This window comes from Papio anubis, chromosome 6 (genome assembly GCF_008728515.1).
Source record: "Papio anubis isolate 15944 chromosome 6, Panubis1.0, whole genome shotgun sequence".
NCBI classification, from domain to species: domain Eukaryota; kingdom Metazoa; phylum Chordata; class Mammalia; order Primates; family Cercopithecidae; genus Papio; species Papio anubis.
Window position 1 is genome coordinate 116,986,730 of NC_044981.1, and position 22,687 is coordinate 117,009,416.

The 22,687-nt window shown below is 38.6% G+C and overlaps 1 protein-coding gene and 1 long non-coding RNA gene across 3 annotated transcripts in view; one reads left to right on the plus strand and one right to left on the minus strand.

Annotated features, from left to right (window-relative positions):
• Nucleotides 1-553: 553 nt before the first annotated feature.
• Nucleotides 554-15,972, minus strand: LOC110743150. The gene is made up of 2 exons (XR_002521731.2): nt 15,802-15,972; nt 554-7,377 (listed from the first exon to the last, which is right to left on the minus strand). It is a non-coding gene; the product is annotated as an uncharacterized LOC110743150 (long non-coding RNA).
• The window catches only part of EPM2A (EPM2A glucan phosphatase, laforin), a 116,489-nt gene continuing 108,138 nt past the window's right edge, over nt 14,337-22,687 (plus strand). For both annotated transcript variants that reach the window (XM_003898081.5, XM_031667365.1), the window contains exon 1: nt 14,337-15,526. In XM_003898081.5, coding sequence (XP_003898130.2) covers nt 15,226-15,526 — 301 coding nt within the window. In that variant the 5' untranslated portion in view covers nt 14,337-15,225. The remainder of the gene's footprint in view (nt 15,527-22,687) is intronic.

The following is a 22,687-nucleotide window of genomic DNA, read 5'->3' on the forward strand; positions in this document are numbered from 1 at the left end:
AAGGAAGCCAGTCTGAGCCCCCAAACTTCAAAAGTAGTGAAGTCGACAGTGTAGCCTTCAGTCTGTGGCCGAAGGCCTGCGAGCCCCTGGCAAATAACTGGTGTAAGTCTAAGAGTCCAAAAGCTGAAGAAGTTAGAGTCTGATGTTTGAGGGCAGAAAGCATCCAGCATGAGAGAAAGATGAAGGCCAGAAGTCTCAGCCAGTGTAGTCCTTCCATGTTCCTCCACCTGCTTTTATCCCACCCACCCTGGCAGCTGATTAGATGATGCCCACCCAGATTGAGGGTGGGTCTCCTTTCCCAGTCCACTGACTCAAATGTTAATATCTTTTGGCAACACCCTCACAGACACACCCAGGAACAATACTTTGCATTCGTCAATCCAATCAAGTTGACATTCTAATATTAACTATCACAGTGCATTTCCTAATAGAAAAAGGGCATACTCTTATATGACTTTTGTGCAATCATCAAAATTAGGAAACTTAACATTGATACAATACTATTATCTAACCTGTAGTTCTTTTACATTTTTATTGGTAGGCTCATTATGGCTTTTTTTTTTTTTTTTTTTTTTTTCTGGCTCAGGATCCAATTTGGAATCATAAATCTTATTTAGTTGCCATGTCTTTTTTGTCTTCATCAAGCTGAGTCCCTCAGCCTTGGTTTGTCTCTTGTGATATTGCCATTTCTAAAAAGCATAGGTTTATTCATTATATCTCTCTATTTGGGTTTGACTGATATTTTCTCATGAAAACATCAGAAAATCCATGTTGGGTAGAAATACATAGAGTTCTCATTACTTCATATTATATGATCCTGAAATCCCAGAATATAGAGGGTATCGGTAGAGTAGCCAGTGTTCTCACAGGAAGTGTGGAACTAGCACTGTGCCAATCAAGGATAATCTCACTGGCTATGTCAGGTGAGCCAATTGCATGCTTATTCTGGAGGAATCTGATCGAGAGACATTCAAGACAAAGTTATGCATAGCAAGAGCAATAGAAGGTGAAAGAGAAAATAGCTGAGTCATACTCAAAGGCAGAACACCAGGGGAGAGATCAAAGGTGGCCAGTTTTTCAGAAGACAATAATTAGAGTTGTGGAGACACCAGAACCAATAAAACAGATCTAATAAAACAATTGTTGTATTTTAAACAGTATTTTGGTTCCGGGTCTTTGTGAGGCCTTCTTATCTCTGTTTCACATGAAGCTCTAGTAGCTGAGATAGCCTAATTGTGTCTCTCTTCCCCCTACATTGAGAATCAAAATGATTTAAATAGATGAGGGCTATGACTTGTGGGATCTTGTAATGTCAAATAGTATTGTCAAAGATAGAGGGAAATAATCAAACAATTATAAAGATGTACTACTTTATTTTTTGTTGAAGTACAATTCACATAACAGAAAATTCATATTTTTTAAGTGTACAATTCAGTGGTTTTTTAATGCATTCACTATGTTGCACAATAATCACCACAATCTAATTTCAGAACATTTCCATTACTCCAAAAAGAAATTCTATATATATATGCATAATTAGTCACAATTTCTCTCTTCCCTCATCTTCTGGCCACTCTCAAATCAACTTTCTACATGTATTTGCCTATTCTGGAAACTTCATATAAATGGTATAATACATTATGTGACTTTTCGTGTCTGGTTTCTTTCACTTACCATAATGTTTTCAAATTTCATTCATGTTGTACCATGTAATACCTCATTCGTTTTTATGGCTGAATATTTTCTTTTATTAAATGTATATATCACATTTTGTTTATCCATTCATCAATGACAGACATGTGAGTTGTTTCAACTTTGGGCTACTATAAATAATGCTGTTATGAACTTTCACATACAAGTTTGTGTGGGAACATCCATTTCCAATTCTCTTGGGTATTTACCTATGAGTGGAATTGCTTGGTCATGTGGTAATTTTATGTTTAACTTTGAAAGGAACTTCCAGATTCTTGCCATGCAGTGGCATCATTTATGCTCCTACCAGCAACGTATGAGAGTTTCAATTCATCTGCATTCTCACCAATACTTCTTATTATCCTTTTAAGAAAATCATAGCCATTCTAGTGGGTGTTAAATGGTATATCACTGTGGTTTTGGTATGCATTTTCCTAATGATTAATGATGTTGAGCCTCTTTCCCTGTGTTAAATGGCCATTTGTAATTTTTTTTTTTTGGAAAAATTCAGATCATTTGTCTGCATTTTAATCAGGTGCTCTTTTTATTGTTGAGTTGTAAGAGTCCTTTGTATATTCTGGATAAAAGACACTTACCAAATATGTATGATTGGCAAACATTTTCTCCTATTCTGTGGGTTATCTTCTCACTTTCTTGATGGTGTCCTTTTTAAATTTTGATAAAGTTCAACTTATTTGTTTTTAATTTTGTTGCTTATGCAACAAAATTAAATTTGGTATCATATCTAAAATAACCCATTGCCTAATCCAAGATCATGCAGATTTATAGCTATTTTCCTACTAAGAGTTTTATAGTTTTAATTCTTACAGTTAGTCTCTGATCTATTTTGAGTTAAGTTTTGTGTATGATATGAAGTAGGGATCCAAATTTATTCTTTTGCACATGGATATCCAGTTGTCTCAGCACTATGCGTTGACTGATCCAGTTGAAGCAGTTAAAGCACTATTTCCCCATAGAATGATCATGGCACCTTTGTCAAAACTCAATTAACCATAACTGTATGAGTTGATTTTTGGACCCTCAATTCTATTCTATTGGTCCATTTGTCTATCTTTATGCCAGTATCACACTATCTTGATTGCTATAACTTTGTATTAAGTTTTGATATTGGGAGATATATGCCCTGCAACTTTGTTCTTCTTTTTCAAGATTATTTTGGCTACTCTGGGTCCCTTGAATTTCCATATGAATTTTAAGATCTGGTTGCCCATGTCTGCAAAATAGGCAGGTGGAGTTTTGTGTTAAAGCTGTCAAATAATTTCAGGTGCATTGCTCAAATGTTATTAAGAGTAAATTTTCCATTCCATGAACATGGGTTATCTTTTCATTTATTTAGATTTCTCCAATTTTTTTTCAATATTTCAACTACTCTTGTTGTTTTTAGTGTACAAGTCCTACACTTTGGTTAAACTATTTTTTAGTGTATTTGAAATCAGATTTATTTTGTATCCTACAAATTTGCTGAATTCATTTATTATTTGTGTTTCTGTGTGTATAGACAGATGTATTGCTTTAAAGAAAAATTAGAACCAGACTGTTTGGCTTTCATATTTGTGCCTCACCACAATTAATCACATTGAAATAGTTCTGTGCTTTTTCCAAAGGAATAGAGGAAAAGAAATTTTCCCTCCTATTACTATCTTTATACTAGAACTAAATGAATTCCTATTATCTCACCTCCCTTTGTCTGCAGGGACTTACAAGTAATCCAGTGGCCACAGAGAAGAGAAACTGAATTATTAAGCTTCCTACTTTCATTTTTGTATATGTTTCACAAACATAAAAATGTTAAAATTCTACGTTCTCTAGAAAATGAGAATTTAGCCAGAGTTTGCAAAGGATAAAACTGGACAAAAGTTTAGATAAATTAACTTATATTTCTGAAATTTAGCAGAGTCTATAGTCATGTCAAATCAAGTAACCGAATGACATCACTCAAGATGAAAAGAAAACAATGATTCAAAGTGGAAATATAAACACTGTAAAAAATAGAATTATAAAAATCTTACTGTAAATTTTCCGCTAAGTAGATTCCAGAGAAATGCAAAAAGTTATTCCAAAATGATAGAAAACTCTATATTTACATGTTCAACTCAAGTAGACAATAAAATAACATTTATATCAAAACTTCTCAGTTTTCAAAGTATGAACTTAAAAGTACAATGCCTATGAATTTAGTTAAAAAATTAAATGAATAACTTTAATCTAAAATAACATGTAGAGTGAGTTTTATATTTTATCTTTAAATTAGTATGAGTGTTCGAGTGTCTATCTCTATCACCTATCTATCATCTATCTCTACTCTATCATCTATCTATCCATTTATTCTTCCATTTATCCATCTAGCTATCTATCCATCTAGTTTTCTATTTATTGCTCTACTATAAGTCTAAGGGTGGTTAGTAAATTGTATGCTTTAAAAAAGGTACATCTCAGCACTCTACATTTAGCATTTTTCTGGTCACCAACATGTATGTTCAGGCCCTTGCCCCACTTTCTCCTTGAGAAAGGTAGATCTCTTTTGTAATACTTCTTGTGAATCTGAAACTGTGGTTCCCTGGTGTGGATGATGGTGTTACAATTCACAAATATTTGCTGCCCTTTTCAGAAATAGCTTTACATTTTCCTGAATAATTGAATAACAACTTGGCAACGTGACTTGTTTTAACAATGAAATATGCGTGTAATTACCTTGCATCACTTCAAAGCAAAATCTTTAAGAGCCATTTTTTTTTCTTTTTTTTCTTTTTCCTCTGTCTCAATGACCCGCAAAATTCTAGCTAGAGGCTTCTATTTTAGCCACCAAGGCCCTGGAGTGAATATGATATAAAGCAGAGACACAGCCAGCCAAAGATGGACATGTGATATGATTGATATATAAAACTCTTGTGATTGTTAAGTCATGAATATTTTGGGGACATTTGGTGCCACAGTATAGCTTAATCCTGACTGATACCCCTAGTGTTTCAGCCTTTTTCAAAAAAGCTACTTGGCATACAGAGAAAGAGAAAATGATGGCGAAGGATTTGCTCTTTGGAAGCTGGGAGGAGAGATTTCTTTCAAGTGAGTGGGTATGTGCTGGCTCTCCCCTGGTAAATAGGTAAAGGATAAATGATGGGTAAAGGGTGAGTAGGTAAAGGGCATATAGGTAAAGGGTAGCTTCAAGATCCATCCCTATCTACTACTAGATCCCTAGTGTGAGGGTTGTCCACCTAGAAGATAAAAAAACATATACTGAGGATGACCCACCTACTGAGCAGGTGTACCATGGTTTGTACTTTAGTGAAAAATGACGAAGACGCTCTTCCGTTTTTGGACAGGGGTGACTTGGAAAGAAGGTAGCATAATAAATTCCCCTGCTTCTAAAAGTTTTAAGACTGTTCTTGAGCAGTATCCCAGGACAACGTTGCTCCTTGGAATATCCCAAGGAGGAGAATGGGGTTAAAAATACTGATTATGCACACAATCACCATTGTGTTTAAAGAGTGGTAGAGAACATTCTGAAAAAGCACTACGATTATATTGTTCACAAAACCAAAATATCACTGAAATCTTTTCTTGAATCAAATTATTATTCTCAGTCATGGATTGTGTATTTCTGATGCATGTATCACGGACACTTGAGGGTAACTCAGAGTCTTTCAAAAAAAGGAGTAAGGATGAAGAGAATGGAAACAAGGGTAAACATATATCTCTGACAATCCTTCATATTTTAGGAATTCAAGTTTATAGATGAAAATAAATTAATCAACTTACAAAGTAGCCTTAGTGTTCTTGTACATCAAAGAGGTTCTTTGTGCTCTTTAAAATCTGCAGTTCTTAATACAATGGTTTTTTCTTTGAATTTTTCTAGCTCAGATACATCCAATTATATTAAATTGACTAAATATTAATAACCATTAATCTGGTGAAATCAATTATGCTTTCATTTATTTTGTGGAAGAATTTCAAAATTAAATCATAGAATCAATTGCTACTCCACCTTGGACATGCAAACTTAATTAAATCACAGAACTTTTTTTTCCGGTAAATTTAGTGCCCCTGTAATGTAGTCACTACGGTGTAGTCAGAGCTGGACATTTGCCAGAAATAAAAGATTCTGGGAAATCAATCCTTTCCTCAGAGTAATAATAAATCACAATTTCTAAAAAGAATGTTACTGCTTCCCAAAGATATTTAGTTATAAAAAACAGTCTCATGTATCTAACCTAATACTGAAAAGATTTGATGACTGAATGAGTTTATTAAATGCATATTAGTCTTGCAATGATTGAAATTGTTTGCCTGGTAAGCATGTACTAACACACTCACTCTTGAAAGTAATAGAAAATAGATTATAACAATTTACAATGTGCTGATATCTGTGGTTGTGAAATAGTATAATGGAACTCATGTTTTCATATTAAACTGAGGTGTATGAAATGGTTCATCTCTTGATTTTAATAAGTTTGATATTATCTCTTTGGACATTAAACATCCAAGACATTATTTTCCTCTTTTCTTTTCCAGTTCTTCTTCATAGAACTACTATAACATTTTTGTCTTTTTACCTATTGTCTTTGTAACAAATAGTGATATGTGAAACATGTAAAGTACCTAATTAGTCTAAAATGTATTTGAGTAAGCCAAAATGTGTTTGGAATAACAAGTTTAGAGATCTGCATTCTTTTGTTTTTACTCTAAAATTACATACTTTAAAATTTTCTGCTTCTGCTTTTGTTGATGAAGATACCTGACTTGGAATACAACTTCCTTCTACCTTCATTCCTTTCTTGTTTTTTGCCTATCTCAAATTCTAGTTGCAAGCCCTTTGTTATGTGAGATCAGACCCAACCTTCTCACATACAGAAATGTTGAGAGGAATAAATAAGATACAGCAGGTAAGATAGCCCAGTGCCTAGGACTTAGTAGATAAAAGCTCAATAAATGGAAAGTTATTAGTATTATTACACATTGTTTAATAAAGTATCTGGGCTTAGACTTAAAAGTGTCAAGTTGGCTGCATGTCCTGCATGCTGGAGTACTCCATCGGGGTCACCACAGAGTTATGTTATTCTTTATAAGATTATTTGTGCCTTGGTGTATTTTATTATTTTCTATTGATTGAGGCTAACCCCCAAAGTTACACATGAAATCTTGTAGGTGTTTATCTGTTAAAGGTGCAAGGGATTCCTACCTGGTAAAAAAGATACATCCAAATGTTACAGTTTAATTGCCCAGTAGGAAGTTAATCAATTTTGTATCTAACCTAGTAATTGTTTAGCATTCTTTCAGTTCCTATGTACATTGTATCTTAAATTCTCTTTGAATCAGCTTTACCATCCTGCTGGTTCTCTCATTAATTTACATACATGAGAGTCATTTTAGAAAATTATATTTTAATTAGGTTCTAGTGCACGCTTGGACAAGTGTATATATCTGAATAAATAGCTGTTTACACTAGTTAAATATGAGTACACTACCTCCCCCTACATTATTTTTGCATTTCCAGGGAATCCATAAATTTCTTAAGAACTAAAGATTTAGGGGAAGCCCAGGGTCATTACTCAACTTCTGGTGTATCCTTTCTCTCACGCTGAAGGTCAATAGGGTTTCACTGAAGACTTCTCGTTTCCAGATACCACCAACTCTTATCTTCCTCTCTGGGCTCTCTTCTTCTTCCAGCTAATGGTGAAGTAAAAGAATGTTTCAAACTTACCTTCTGCCTGCAGTCCATTTTTATGTTTAAAATACTTTTAATATAACACACAGACAGTGGTTAGGAAAAATAAGCAAGGAGTGAATTACAGAGGGTTCAATTTCTTAAAAAGTACTTGTCTTTTTCAGCTCCATCAGGTAATTTATGTTCTTCTCTAAACTGGTTATTCTAGTTAGCAATTCTCCTAACCTTTTTTCAAGGTTCTTAGCTTCCTTGCATTGGGTTAGAACTTGCTGCTTTAGCTCAGAGGAATTTATTACCCACCTTCTGAAGCCTACTTCTGTCAATTCGTCAAACTCCTTCACCATCCAGTTTTGCTTCCTTGCTGGTGAGAGTTGTGATCCTTTGGAGGAAGAGAGGCATTCTGAAATTTTCAGACTTTTTGCACTGGTTTTTCCTCATTGTCGTGGATTTATCCACCTTTGGTCTTTGATGTTGGTGACTTTCAGATGGGGTTTCTGTGTGGACATGCTTTATGTTGATATTGATGCTATTCCCTTCTATTTGTTAGTTTTCCTTCTAACAATCAGGCCCCTCTGCTGCAGGTCTGCTGGAGTTTGCTGAAGGTCCACTCCAGACCCTGTCAGCCTGGGTATCACCAGTGGAGGCTGGAAAAGAGCAAAGATTGCTGCCTGTTCCTTCCTCTGGAAGCTTCGTCCCAGATGGGCAGCCACCAGATGCCAGCTGGAGCTCTCCTGTATGAGGTGTCTGTGGACCTCTGCTGGGAGATGTCTCCCAGTCAGGAGACACGGGGGTCAGGGACCCACTTGAGGAGGCAGTCTGTCCCTTAGCAGAGCTTGAGTGCTGTGCTGGGAGATCCACTGCTCTCTTCAGAGCCCACAAGCAGGAATGTTTAAGTCTGTCGAGGCTGCTCCCACAGGTGCCCCTTCCCCCAGGTATTCTGTCCCAGTGAGATGGAAGTTTTATCTATCAGCCTGTGACTGGGGCTGCTGCCTTTCTTTCAGAGATGCCCTGCTCAGAGAGGAGGAATCTAGACAGGCAGTCTGGCTACAGCGGCTTTGCTGAACTGTGGTGGGCTCTGCCCAGTTCGAACTTCCTTGTGGCAGTATTTTACACTGTGAGGGGAAAATCGCCTACTGAAGCCTCAGTAATGGCAGACGCCCCTCTCCCCACCAAGTGCAAGCATCCCAGGTTGACTTCAGATGGCTGTGCTGGCAGTGAGAATTTCAAGCTAGTGGATCTTAACTTCCTGGGCTCTGTGGGGGTGGCCTCCACTAAACTAGACCACTTGGCTCCCTGGCTTCAACCCCCTTTCCAGGGGAGTGAACGGTTGTGTCTCGCTGGCATTCCAGGCACCACTGGGATAAGGAAAAAGATTCCTGCAGCTAGCTTGGTGTCTGCCAATATCCCTGAATGAACATTGATTTGAAAATCCTCAATAAAATACTAGTAAACAGAATCCAGCAGCTCATCAAAAAGCTTATCCGCCATGATCAAGTCGGCTTCATCCCTGTGATGCAAGGCTGGTTCAACATATGCAAATCAGCAAACGTATTTCATCACATAAACAGAACCAATGACTAAAACCACACGATTATCTCAATAGATGCAGAAAAGGCCTTCAACAAAATTCAACACCGCTTCATGCAAAAAAACTCTCAATAAACTATGTATTGATGGAATGTATATCAAAATAAGATTTATGACACACACACAGCCAATATAATACTGAATGGCCAAAAGCTGGAAGCATTCCCTTTGAAAACCAGCACAAGACAAGGATGCCCTCTCTCACCACTCCTATTCAATATAGTATTGGAAGTTCTGGCCAGGCCAATCAGGCAGGAGAAAGAAATAAAGGTATTCAATTAGGAAGAGAGGAACTCAAATTGTCTCTGTGTGCAGATGATATGACGGTATATTTAGAAAACCCCATTGTCTCAGCCCATAATCTGCTGAAGCTGATAAGTAACTTCAGCAAAGTCTCAGGATACAAAATCAATGTGCAAAAATCACAAGCATTTCTATACACCAATAATAGACAAACAGAGAGCCAAATCCTTTTCACAACTGCTACAAAGAGAATAAAATACCCAGGAATACAACTTACAAAGGATGTGAAGGACCTCTTCAAGGAGAACTACAAACCACTGCTCAACGAAATCAGAGAGGACAAAAACGAGAAACATTCCATGCTCATGGATAGGAAGAATCAAGATCGCGAAAATGGCCATATTGTCCAAAGTAATTTCATGCTATCCCCATGAAGCTACCATTGACTTCCTTCACAGAATTAGAAAAAACAACTTTAAATTACATATGGAACCAACACAGAGCCTGTATAGCCAAGACAATCCTAAGCAAAAAGAACAAAAGCTGGAGGCATCATAGTACCTAACTTCAAACTATACTACAAGGCTACAGTAACCAAAACAGCATGGTACTGGTACCAAAACAGATATACAGACCAATGGAACAGAACAGAGGCCTCAGAAATAATGCCACACATTTACAACCACCTGATTTTTGACAAACCTGACCAAAAAAAACAAGAAACGGGGAAAGGATTCCCTATTTAATAAATGGTGCTGGGATAACTGACCAGTCATATGCAGAAAACTGAAACTGGACCCCTTCCTTACACCTTATATGAAAAGTAACTCAAGATGGATTAAAGACTTAAACGTAAGACCTAAACCATAAAAACCCTAGAAGAAAACCTTGGCAATACTATTCAGGACATTGGCATGGGCAAAGACTTCATGACTAAAACACCAAAAGCAATGGCAACAAAAGTCAAAATTGAGACATGGGATCTATTTAAACTAAAGAGCTTCTGCACAGCAAAAGAAACTATTGTCATAGTAAACAGGCAACCTACAGAATGGGAGAAAGTTTTTGCAATCTATCCATCTGACAAAGGGCTAATATCTAGAATTTACGAGGGACTTAAACAAATTTACAAGAAAAAGCAACCCCATCAAAAAGTAGGTGAAGAATATGAACAGACACTTCTCAAAAGAAGACATTTATGCTGCCAACAAACATGTGAAATAAACTTGTCATCACTGGTCATTAGAAAAATGCAGATCAAAACCACAATGAGAGGCCATCTCATGCCAGTTAGAACAGCGATCATTAAAAAGTCAGGAAATAACAGATGCTGGAGAGGATGTGAAGAAATAGGAACACTTTTACACTATTGGCGGCAGTGTAAATTAGTTCAACTATTATGGAAGACAGTGTGGTGATTTCTCAAGGATCTAGATCCAGAAACACCATCTGACCCAGCAATCCCATTACTAGGTATATACCCAAAGGATTTTATATCATTCTACTATAAAGACACATGCACACATATGCTTATTGCAGCACCATTCACAACAGCAAAGAGTTGGAACCAACCCAAATGCCCATTGATGATAGACTGGATAAAGAAAATGTGGCACATATACACCATGGAATACTATGCAGCCATAAAAAAGGATGAGTTCATGTCCTTTGCAGGGACATGGATGAAGCTGGAAACCATCATTCTCAGAAAACTAACACAGGAACAGAAAACCAAACACTGCATGTTCTCACTCAGAAGTGGGAGTTGAACAGTGAGAACACATGGACACAGGGAGGAACATAACACATCAGGACCTGTTGGGAGTGGGGGGTAGGGGAGGGATAGCATTAGGAGAAATATGTAAAGTAGATGATGGGTTGATGGGTGCAGCAAACCACCATGGCAGTTGTATACCTATGTAACAAACCTGCATGTTCTGCACATGTATCCCAGAACTTAAAGTAGAATAATTTTTTTAAAAAGTACTTATCAGCTTTGCCCTGCCAAGTCTCCATTCTCTATTTAAGTGTACATGAGTAAGCACTGCTTTCAGCTAGCCACTTTCCTTTTTCTCAAACTCTTTGAATGTTCCTTTGGGAGTTTCAAACCATCCCTTCCAGCCACCATTCTTTTATTACTAAGGGTTGACTTGTCATCCTCTCCACTCTGTTTGGGAAGGGTATTAACCAGCCTGCTGTTCAAGTTACTCAGCCCTAGGAGGATCTTTTTACAGCTGAAGGAAGCTCTAAACCAGTGTCTCTAATTTTGAGGTCCAGCCACCTGGCTTGGCACTCTACCTTCCCCAGGCAAAGTCATTTTAGGTCACTGCCTAGCAAAACCCAGGCTTGAATGGCCTGTTGAGTAGAGGTTCTCAAAGGAGAAGTGAGTGGGAGGAGGTGTAGATTTTACAGTGATGGAGGTGTGTGACGGAAAGGGCAGGTCAATGTCCTTTGAAAGGGTATATGCTTCATTGCAATTCATGCTTGGAGTGTTCCTAAAATTAATATTTTAATAATGTAAATTGCAAAGAAAGAAGAATGACAAAACAGGCTGGTGGTGATGCACTGAAGATGCAAAACTTCTCTATGGTGGGATGGATGGGAAGTGGAATTATTGGAATCTACTGGAGACTAGAGATTTTTATATGTATCAAAAAAAGACATGAATTTTTACAATAGTTGAGGAATGTAGTGGGATTTTGGGGTAAAGCCTTAGTTTAGTTTATATCCTTCTATTGTTATAGATTCCTTTAGTTTATATCCTTCTATTGTTCTAGATTTGTAACCTATGGGAACCCCAACTTCTGAGGTAGCCTAAGCCATAGTTTTTCAATCCAGAAAAAAGTCAGCTGTAACATGTAAAAGTTTTTAAGCTGTATCAAACTCTCTCTGAAAGAGTTTTTTTTTTTTTAATGCTACAAAATTGCAAATAGTATATGTGACATTTAACTTTTAGATATTTTTTTTTGAGTAATAAACTAATACTTATAACAGTCCCTGAACTATGTGGATAAAATATGGTTTACGTCAGTGAATGTGTATATACATATACAATACTACAAGGAAAGATTTATGATAACTCACCGACTAGTGAAAGATTGCTTCAGAAAACATAAATCTCCCAAGATCGAACTAATAGGCTTCCCTGAGGGGACTTCAAAAGAATTTACATTTGAATTGGATCTTGAAACTCTGCATTTGAATTTATCACCCATTCCTCAGGAAAGTTTATAGTTATATAGAAGATAGCATTCTAAAAATGAAATTCAATGACAACAAATTAGTTTGGCCTTTTAAAAATTATTATCAGAATTATGTTACTCTAGTGGACTGATTCTTGCTCTAAATTTAGCTTGTCCCCATAGCATCAAGAATCTGACCTCAAATGGATTTCATAAATAATCCCTTTTAATAAATACCATGATTCTTCTAAATGTAAAAAGAAATCTCATATGGAAGACCCAACAAGGAAAAAGATCTAAAACTAACACAATTTAAAAACTGGTAAAATTCTTCACCTTGGCTTCTTAAATCTGTTTCCATTGCCAACACATATATAAAAAGGCATACAAATTATAATTTCCAAGAACCTGCAGCCAAATCCTCTCCAAATGCTAAGATATATATGTCTTTACAGATTCATTGATCCGTTTAGACTGCCACTCATGATTCATCTGTTCTTTAATTCCTAAGGATGAAGTTAGTTACAAGAAATAATTACAGGAATTTATTTTTTTTAAATTAAGAGTTGACGGAGAATAACATTTAAATATGCTAGAATTTAGATACATTCTGCAACAGGTTTTCCTTATCAGAATTTATATCTGTATATCTATCTATAAGCTGAAAGCACGCCTTTTAGCCCCTGGCTCTGCCCCTTCCTTGCTGTGGGCCATTCATTGGACCTTTTTGAGCTGGAGTATCCTCACATCTAAAAATGAGGATAACAATTGTAGTTACCTTATAGGATTGGTGAAAGACTTAACTAAGATAATATGAGTATGAAAACCATGTTCCTGGCCCATAATACAGGCTCAATGGATATTATCATGGTTAATACTTACACAACCAAATGATTGTCAAAATATGATCAAGGCCTTGAAATATGTCCCTTAAGCCCTATTTTGGTCTTGTTCTCCTTTCCAGTTGCATTTTACTTACTACACAGTGCAGCCATCCAATTTATGCCTTATTTAAATCCTTGCCATAAAATATTACATATTTTGTTTAGGGGCTTAAGAGGGTTACTTCTTCCAATGGTTAAAATTATTCAACCTCCTCATGATGAGAGAAGAGTAAAGGAAACAATGTCTGCTGAACAAACATATTGTTTAATTTTTCTGCTATTGTTTCATCTACAGAATGGGCAGAACTCACTCTGGAAGAGCTAGTGGGAATAATGCCATTTGGGAAGCACACAACATAGGCAGCACAGTGGAGCACAAGAAAGTCTGGAGCTGTTAGTTCCTGGGTCCTGAAGGAATGAGAACTTTCACTGGAGTCTGGATTCCACTGTAGACAAAATCCTCTTTGTATCGCCAAATGACTCCCATTTTCCTAAACTTACTCTAAGAATATCTTTTAACAGCAATTTGAATAAACCGACTCACATACCACTGTGATTTGATGTCTGATTTGCTACCGAATCAACTGTGTTTGGCCAGCCTTTCTGTCCTCACATTTTTCATAGTGTTTATTCTTAAGCTTAGCAACCAACCAAACTTTGAGTGGAATATCAGTATTCAAGAGTAAAATGTATTATTAGTTTTCTAATTGTTCCACAAGAGATTGAGTTTGTGTAGTTTACATTTTTGCACTTTCTGTTTTACTTATGATATTCTCAACGCGTGAAATTTTGGCCTGTTCCCTCTCACTATTCACAAACTTCCAAACGCTGGTAAAAATGCCTCTGTGTGTCTTTAATTCACATAACAGATTTGTGTTATGTTAAATGTTAGTGAATATATAAACGGAAGAATACAACGATAATTTTGTTAAAGAATCAAAAAGTATCAGGATATTCGTCTTAAGATTGTCTTATGGCAGTGACAAATTGAAGTTCCCCACCAAAATGTACGAAGTTTGGATTTGGGCCAGACAGCTAAAAAAAAAACTGTTTCTTGATCCAAAAAGGTTTTAAGTTGAAAAAATAGTGCTTTTACTTAAAGTAAATTTTAAACAAAGGTTTTTTTTCTTAATTTACTCCATTAAAAAATGCATACATTTGGACAGAGTGAGACTCCGTCTCAAAAAAAAAAAAAAAAAAAAAAAAAAGGCGTACATTTATAGTCACAGAATTAGTTTTCGTTTTGACCTTAAAAGTATTTACTCTAAACTTACTTTACACATACTAAAAATGTAGTTTTTGAAAAAAGAAAGTGAACATGTAGCTTTTCAGACAAGAGAATGGTATGTAATGTTTTGCATCAGCTCCGGGTCTTGTCCACCAATCAGAGGTCCTTTAGAGCTGGTAGGGTCTAGAATGATCATTATTTTATACCCTCATTTTACAGATAAAGAACCTGAGACCCGCTAGAGTAAGTGACTTGGTTAAGACAGGGAGCGCTCCAGAGACCAGGTCCAAGATCCTCCCCCGTTTCACAATTATAAGGCGGCTGTCTAGAGGCCATTCCCTTCCTTTGATCCTCATAAAGTTAATTTCCAGTCTCTTGGAGAGGACTGGGCGATCGCCTGGCTTAGAAGTTTTCCTCACTCCCCGAACCCCATTTTCTCTTCCTTTTCTTCCGCTCGCCGTGTCCCCAGCGCCTACAGCTGGAAATCAGCCGCCCGTGAGGCTGCGGGGCACAGAGGCGGCTGGCGGCTCCGCTGACCCCTTGCCGCCGACCTGGGCTCGGGAAGCGCGTGATGCAGCCCAAAGAACGCGCAGAACAGCACGTGTTCTCCCCGGTGCCCCGGGCTCCCGCGCCGCCGCCCAATCGCCGCGGCCGCCTGACGCTCAGGCCCGGCCTGCCGGCCGCGGGGACTCAGGGCCCGGGGAATTCGCGCCGCCGCCGCCCGCCATGCGCTTCCGCTTCGGGGTGGTGGTGCCGCCCGCCGTGGCCGGCGCCCGGCCGGAGCTGCTGGTGGTGGGGTCGCGGCCAGAGCTGGGACGTTGGGAGCCGCGCGGGGCCGTACGCCTGAGGCCGGCAGGCACCGCGGTGGGCGCCGGGGCGCTGGCGCTGCAGGAGCCGGGCCTGTGGCTCGGGGAGGTGGAGCTGGCGGCCGATAAGGCGGCGCAGGACGGGGCGGAGCCGGGCCGCGTGGACACGTTCTGGTACAAGTTCCTGAAGCGGGAGCCGGGAGGAGAGCTCTCCTGGGAAGGTATTGCCAGCAGACGTCTGCCCCCGGTGTAGAGCAGGAGCTCCGGCCCGCACCCGCAGCCGGGGCCTAGGCCTCGGGCGTGCCCGGCAGGCCGGCGGCGCGCGTCTCGGGCTCTTTGCCCGCGTCCCTGCGCACTCGTCGGCCGCCCCGGGCTGACCCTGCTTTGCCAGCCACGCTGTCGCTGCCAGCGGCGGCTCCGGCTTCCTACTGGTTCCCTAGACCCGTACAGCGCTCCCGGCCGCCTTCCAGTCCCCTCGGTCGCCTGCCCCTCTAACCTGATTTCCGCACACCCAATCTTCAGCTTCTTTCCAACCGCGGCTGCTTCACGGGCCAGTGCCTTTCGTCTCCCGCCCGGGGCCCTCTTAGCCCTCCGAGTCCCCCTCGCCCTCCGAGTCCTTCCTTCGCGGGTCCCTTGGCTGCTCGGCCGCGCGCCGCTGATGGCTTCAACTGCCCAACTCCGCTTTAGTTGAGTTTTGTGTGCTCATTTTCCTGCTCTAGTTCACTAAAAAGAAAAACGATCCAACCAACGAAAGTAGCGTTTTCGCTAATCCTAGACTGCAACGTGCTGCTTAGATTTTTTTTTCTTAGATATTGAGAATGAACTAATGGAAAGACATTGAATATTTCCCTTTTTGGATTTCTTTTTCTTTCTTAATCCCAGATATGTGACAATTGAGACATGACCTGATTTCTTAAAATACTAAAACAATACATGTTGGTTGTAGAATAATAATGATGATAAAAAAGAAATCTGCATAGTAAAAACTTACAGTGTTTCCTCCACACAATCTTAAGCACAGTGCTTGTACACATTTATGTATGTGGTATATGCATATACCTTTTTTTTTTTTTTTTTTTTACAAAAATTGTATAATACATAATTCTGAATTTTTGCTTTTCTTGCCTAACAGTATGTTACGGACATCTTTCACTGTCACTACATGTAGATATATATTTTACATGTAGATGTATTTTAAATGGCAACAAATTATTCTGCACCTACGAACGTGCATTTAAGTTCTTTTCAGTTTTCCTCTGTTATAAACAGTAGTAGGTTAATTGAAATTCCTTTTACAGGTATCTTTGAACATTCGGGAGTGTTTCTACAGAGTGGGTTCAAAGAAGTGAAATTATTGGGTCAAAATGCAGTCATTTTTTTTAACACTTCATTAAGGACTGCTAAATTATGCCCTAAAAGGGTGATAACTAATGTCAGCTCCCGCCAACAATGTCTGAATTGAGACAGACCCTTTCTTTAAGGGAAATGTGCAAGGTTGAAGACTGGAGTGGGTGTAACTCAATAGTTGAAGTCAATGAAATGAATGTCTTTTTAGAAGTTTATTTGAAAAGAATGGACCATTTAGCCTGTAATGATGTAGAAACAAAGAATCAGTAAAGAAAGTAAGAGTGGAATATGTTTATATATTATCCTTGTTATCTTTTTGTTCCCCACTAGGCTTATGGTCTGGTAGCATTTATTGGTCTTTTATTTTACTATGACAGAATTGAAAGATACCATCTTCAGTTTATCCTTTCTTTACAGGGTATTACTATTATTCATAGTATTGTAGAATTATTTTTTAAAATAAAATATCTGATAATTGTGATAAAAATGTAAATGGTGTGAAACAAAGATCTTCCCTTTCCCTAGTTCTTCTTTTCTTTAGCTTTTCTGATAGTCTTCCCTATGCTGTAGTTTGCTTATGTTGCTATTTCTTAAGGTATCACAAACTTTTGTTTTTAGTTTTTCTAATAGTTACCGTATAAGTTATACATAATTTTTAAAATTAAAATTAGGCAATAAATATTGACACCTACTGGATGCACATAAAATTAACCATCACACCTGTTATGAAATACGAGGAATTTAGCTCAAGTTCATTCTCTATCTTCTCTGCTGATTTTTTTTTTACTGTTATTTTCAGGTTTTTTTTGATAAATATTTTTCTTTACCATCCAAGCAGGAATTATTTTCAGTTTTGTATTAAAAGTTGACTGTTGACTTTCTAGGAAGTTACTCCTGTAAGAGAGTAACTTACAAGCTCTCCTCAGCTTGGTTTATTATGACTTTTACATTATCAGGTTTTATATAATTTATATTCTGTTTTCTGATTGTTACGGTGCCTTCTTGTTTAAGGTAAATAGACTGATTCTAAGCATTGTAAATTAACAGAGAGTTTTATGAGAAGCAGGGTAGCTAAGTGTTTAAAAGCAAGGATTCTGGAGCCAGATTGCCTGGTCTCACCAACCAGTGTCAGATTTGAGGCGCATCACCTCAGCTCACAATGAAAGGACCAAGCTGCCTAATAAATGAACTGTATTTTGTAGAATAGGATATATATTAAGAACTTAGAAGAGGATGTATGGTAAATGTTAAATAAGGGCTAGGTATTATTTTTTACTATTATTAGGAAACCACGTAGTGCAATTAGATCGTAAACAAAGAAATAAAATTTTGTGACATGAAAACTGTACAACTGCAAGGAAAAATTCTCTTTTCTTCACTAAAAATCATGCTCAAATTTGACTTAAAATAGTACTACACTTTGTTTTACTTCATATTTGAACTGTAATGTTCTTCTACAACTTGTTTAAAAATTTGTTATTAATTTTTTTAACAGAAGAGTTACACCAGTTCTCACAATGTTCTAGCTTGATTGCACTACTTGATGAATGCATATTGCTTATTTCTTGAAAATAAAATTTTTTCCTCGAAGAATTAGGATTCCTGTTCTGATTTTCACTTTTCACTAATATATGGCTCTCTGATATATTTTTGTATGTGTGTGTGTATATATATATGTTTCTGATATATATATCAGTTTTATATAAAATATTGACTGTTGACTTTCTATTATATAGAAATTTCATTCTTATAATGCTATTATGCAGGAAGTTACTCCTATATGAGAGGATAAGAAAAATAGCTTACACATTCCTCTCCCTTCCTTACTTTGGCGCGCGCACACACACATACACACACACAGGTTTTAGCTATAAACCTGAGACTAAAGAAAACAATTGAACTCCTATATTAGTTGCACTGTTTTAAATGGTATATCTTCCTGTTTCTTAAAAACCTTAATCATTTCTTTGGATAATTTTCAAGAAATGGTAAAATCAGAGAGAAAATATCTGAGCCCTTAAATTCCTAAAAGGTCTTTATTTGGGTTTATTTGCGTTTCAATCAAATGATCTTGATTGATCGTTTGGTACAGTATTCTGGTCTTAAAATAATTTTCCCTTGAAGACTGTGCCTCAGTAATTTCTAGCATCTGTGGCTGATAATTCTAATGTCAAACTAAGCCCATTCCTGTTAGCAGTCTGTTTTATCACTTGGCACTTGATTGGCTCTTTAAATTCCAGAAATTGTTTCCTTCAACTCAGGGAAGTTTTCTGTGATTTCTTCCTCTCTCTCTCTCTCTTTTTTTTTTGTTGTTCATTAAAAAAAATTCTTCTAAAAATTGACATACGTGTGCAGAACGTGCAGTTTTGTTACGTAAGTATTATACGTGTGCCATAGTGGTTTGCTGCACCTATTGACCCATCCTCTAAGTTCCCTCCCCTCAACCCCCACCCACCAACAGGCCCTGGTGTGTGATGTTCACCTCTCTTGTGTCCATGTGTTCTCAATGTTCAACTCCCACTTATGAGTGAGAACATGCGGCGTTTGGTTTTCTGTTCCTGTGTTCTCATTAATTGTTGGGCACTTAGGTTGGTTCCGTATCTTTGCAATTGTGAATTTTGCTGCTATAAACATACATGTGCTCTGTAGTCAATTGTTTTTTTCTTGATGTTTCTTTTATTCTATTGATTTTTCTCCAATATCTGGTAGTCCTAGGATATCCATTCATTTTTATGAATGAAGGATATGCTGATCAGTAGGGGTAGCTGTGCTGGTTTTCTGTTGAAATTGTCATGTTTACTGAAAACCTCCTCTAAATGGGAGAACACTCATGGAGTACTGTATAATTTGGCAGATTTTTTGAAGGATAAAGTTCCACTCAGGGTGTGTGGCTGAGGAGCCATAGGCTTAAGATCGTTATTGTTGACAACGTAAAAAGAACTTTATCATGAGGCGGGATAATTTAGTATATTTTATTGTTGAATGGAGTTGCCTTTTTCTTTTCCTCTAGGTCTGTTGGGTGGGTCTGTAGACATCACAGGACTTGTTTCACCCAATCTCCAGCTCCTACACCCACACTAGGGTCCTTTCCAGGAAACACTTCCATTACTGTGTTTAGAGCATGCTTATTCCATGTTGGCGATGGGAAGGGGTTGAAGGAGGCAGGTGGGAAATCGTTCTTTCAACTCTTCTCCAGGCTGACATGTGTTTATTTGTTAGGTTTCCTCTTTCATGTTGCTTTTGTAGAAGGCCTCCCTAACTACCTTCTGATTTTTTCTTATAATATCTGTTCCTTTTTCTTATAGCACTTATTACAGTCTAAAAATCATATTGACTATGCTGGATTGGACTTTTTAATTGCAAGTAATAATAACTGAATGTGAACCAGCCTAAAAATAATATTTAAAAAATCAATTCATATAACCAAACTGAAAAAAGCATGGAGTACAGCCTGTCTCTCCTCACTTGCTTTCTACCTCTCACTCTCTCATTCTCAGATTTGCTTTTCTCAGGGTTTGGCTTTAGTTTCTCAAGATAATTGACTCTGTCAAGCTAGGTTTTCTCACAAGAAGCTCAGGATTACATGCCTAAATTGGATGTCACACGCAGTATCACACTGTATTCTCTTGGCTTTTCCCTTAAGGCAACAAGATGGCTGCTGCAGCTCTGTTCAGCTCATGTGCATTTAGTGGAATAAGGGAGAAGAAGGAAGAGTGGAAGAGTCATCCATGGGTATTGCCTATAATCTAGGAAGCAAAAACTTTACCAGAATACCTCCACACTCCCACTTTGTTTTATGTTTAGAATCGGCCAGAACTACCGTGTTTGACTGCCTCTGCTGCAGAAGAGACTGAGTGTATTAGTCAGTTCTTGCATTGCTATAAAGAAGTACCTGAGATTGGGTAATTTATAATGAAAAGAGGTTTAATTGGCTCATGGTTTTGCAGGCTGTACAGGAAACATGGCTGGGGAGGCCTCAGGAAACTAACAAGTATGGCAGAAGATGAAAGGGAAGCAGGGACGATCTGCATGGCTGGAGCAGGAAGAAGAGAGAAAGAGGGAAGTGCTACACACTTAAACAACTAGATCCCATGAGAACCTACTCACTATCATGAGAATAACAAGGGGAAAGTCCACTCTCATGATTTAATCATCTTCCACCAGGCCCTTCCTCCTGTTGGAATTATAATTCAGACGTGAGATTTGGGCAGGGACACAAATCTAAACCATATCATTCTGCCTCTGGCCTCTCCCAAATCTCATATCCTTCTCACATTGTAAAATACAATCTTTTCTTCTCAACAGTCCCCCAAAGTCTCACCTTATTTCAGCATTAACTCAGAAGTTCACAGTCCAAAGTCTCATCCGAGACAAGGCAAGTCCCTTTTGGCTAGGAGCCTGTAAAATCAAAACCACTTAATTACTTCCAAGATACCATGGGGATACAGACATTGGCTAAATACTCCCATTCCAAAAGGGAGAGATTAGTGAAAACAAAGGGGTTACAGGCTGCATGCAAGTCCAAAACCCAGCAGAGCAGCCATAAAATCTTAAAGTTCCAAAATAATTTCCTTTGACTCCATGTCTCACACCCAGGTAACATTGATGTGAGGGGTGGACTTTCAAGGCCATGGGCATCTCTACCCCTGTGGCTCTGCAGGGTACAGCCCCCATGGCTGCTTTCATGGGCTGGTATTGAGTGCCTGTGGCTTTTCCAGGTCCACGGTACAAGCTGTTGGTGAATCTAACATTGTAGTATCTAGAGGACAGTGGCCTTCTTTTCATAGCTTCAGTAGGCAGTGCCCCAGTGGGAACTCTGTTTGGGGACTCCAACTCAACATTTCCCCTCTGTGCTGCCTTAGTAGACATTCTCCCTGAGCGCTGTGCCACTGCAGCAGACTTCTGCCTGGATATCTAGGTGTTTCCATATATCCTCTGAAATCTAGGTAGAGGCTCCAAAGCCTCAACTCTTGCTGTCTGTGCACTAGCTGGCTTAACATCCCATGGAAGCCTCCAAGAATTATGGCTTGCATCCTCTGGAGCAGTGGAGTGAGACATATCTGGGACCATTTTAGCCAAGGCTGGAGGTGGAGAAGCTGGGATTCAGGGAGCAGTGTCCTGAGGTTGTACAGGGTAGTGGGGCCCTGGGCCTATGAAACTATTTTTTCCTCCTAGGCCTCCAGGCTTGTGGTGAGAGGGGCTGCTATGGAGGTCTCTGAAATGCCTTCCAGGCCTTTTCTACATTGTCTTAACTATTAATATACAACTTCTCTTTACTTTTGCAAATTTCTACAGCCAGCTTGAATTCCTCCCTGAAAATGGGTTTTTCTTTTCTGCCACATGGCAAGTCCGCAACTTTTCTAAGCTTTTATGCTCTGCTTCCCTTTTAAGTATAAGTTCCAGTTTCAGATGATCTCTTTGCTCATAAATATGAGTGTATGCTGTTAGAAGCAGCCAGACCACATCTTGAATGCTTTGCTGCTTAGAAATTTCTTCCACCACTTACTCTAAATCATCTTTCTCAAGTTCAGATTTCCACAGATCTCTAGAGCAGGGGCACAATGCTGCCAGTCTCACTGCTAAAGTACAACATGAGTGGCTACTCTAGTTCCCAGTAAGTTCTTCATCTCCATCTGAGACCACCTCTGCCTGGACTTCACTGTCCCTATCAGTATCAGCATTTTGGTCACAAGCATTCAACAAGTCTCCAGGAAGTTCCAAACTTTCCTTCATCTTCCTGTCTTCCTCTGAGTCCTCCAGACTGTCCCCACCTCTGCCCAATACCCAGTTCCAAAGCTGCTTCCACATATTCAGGTATCTTTATAGCAATGCACCTCTTCCCAGAACCAATTTTCTGTGTTAGTTCTTGCATTACTATAAAGAATGACCTAAGACTGAGTGATTTCTAAAGAAAAGAAGTTTAATTGGCTCATGGTTTTCCAGGCTGTACAGGAAGCATGGCTTGGGAGGCCCTGGGAAACTTACAAACATCGCAGAAGGCAAAGGGGAAGGAGGCATGTCCTACATGGCTGGAG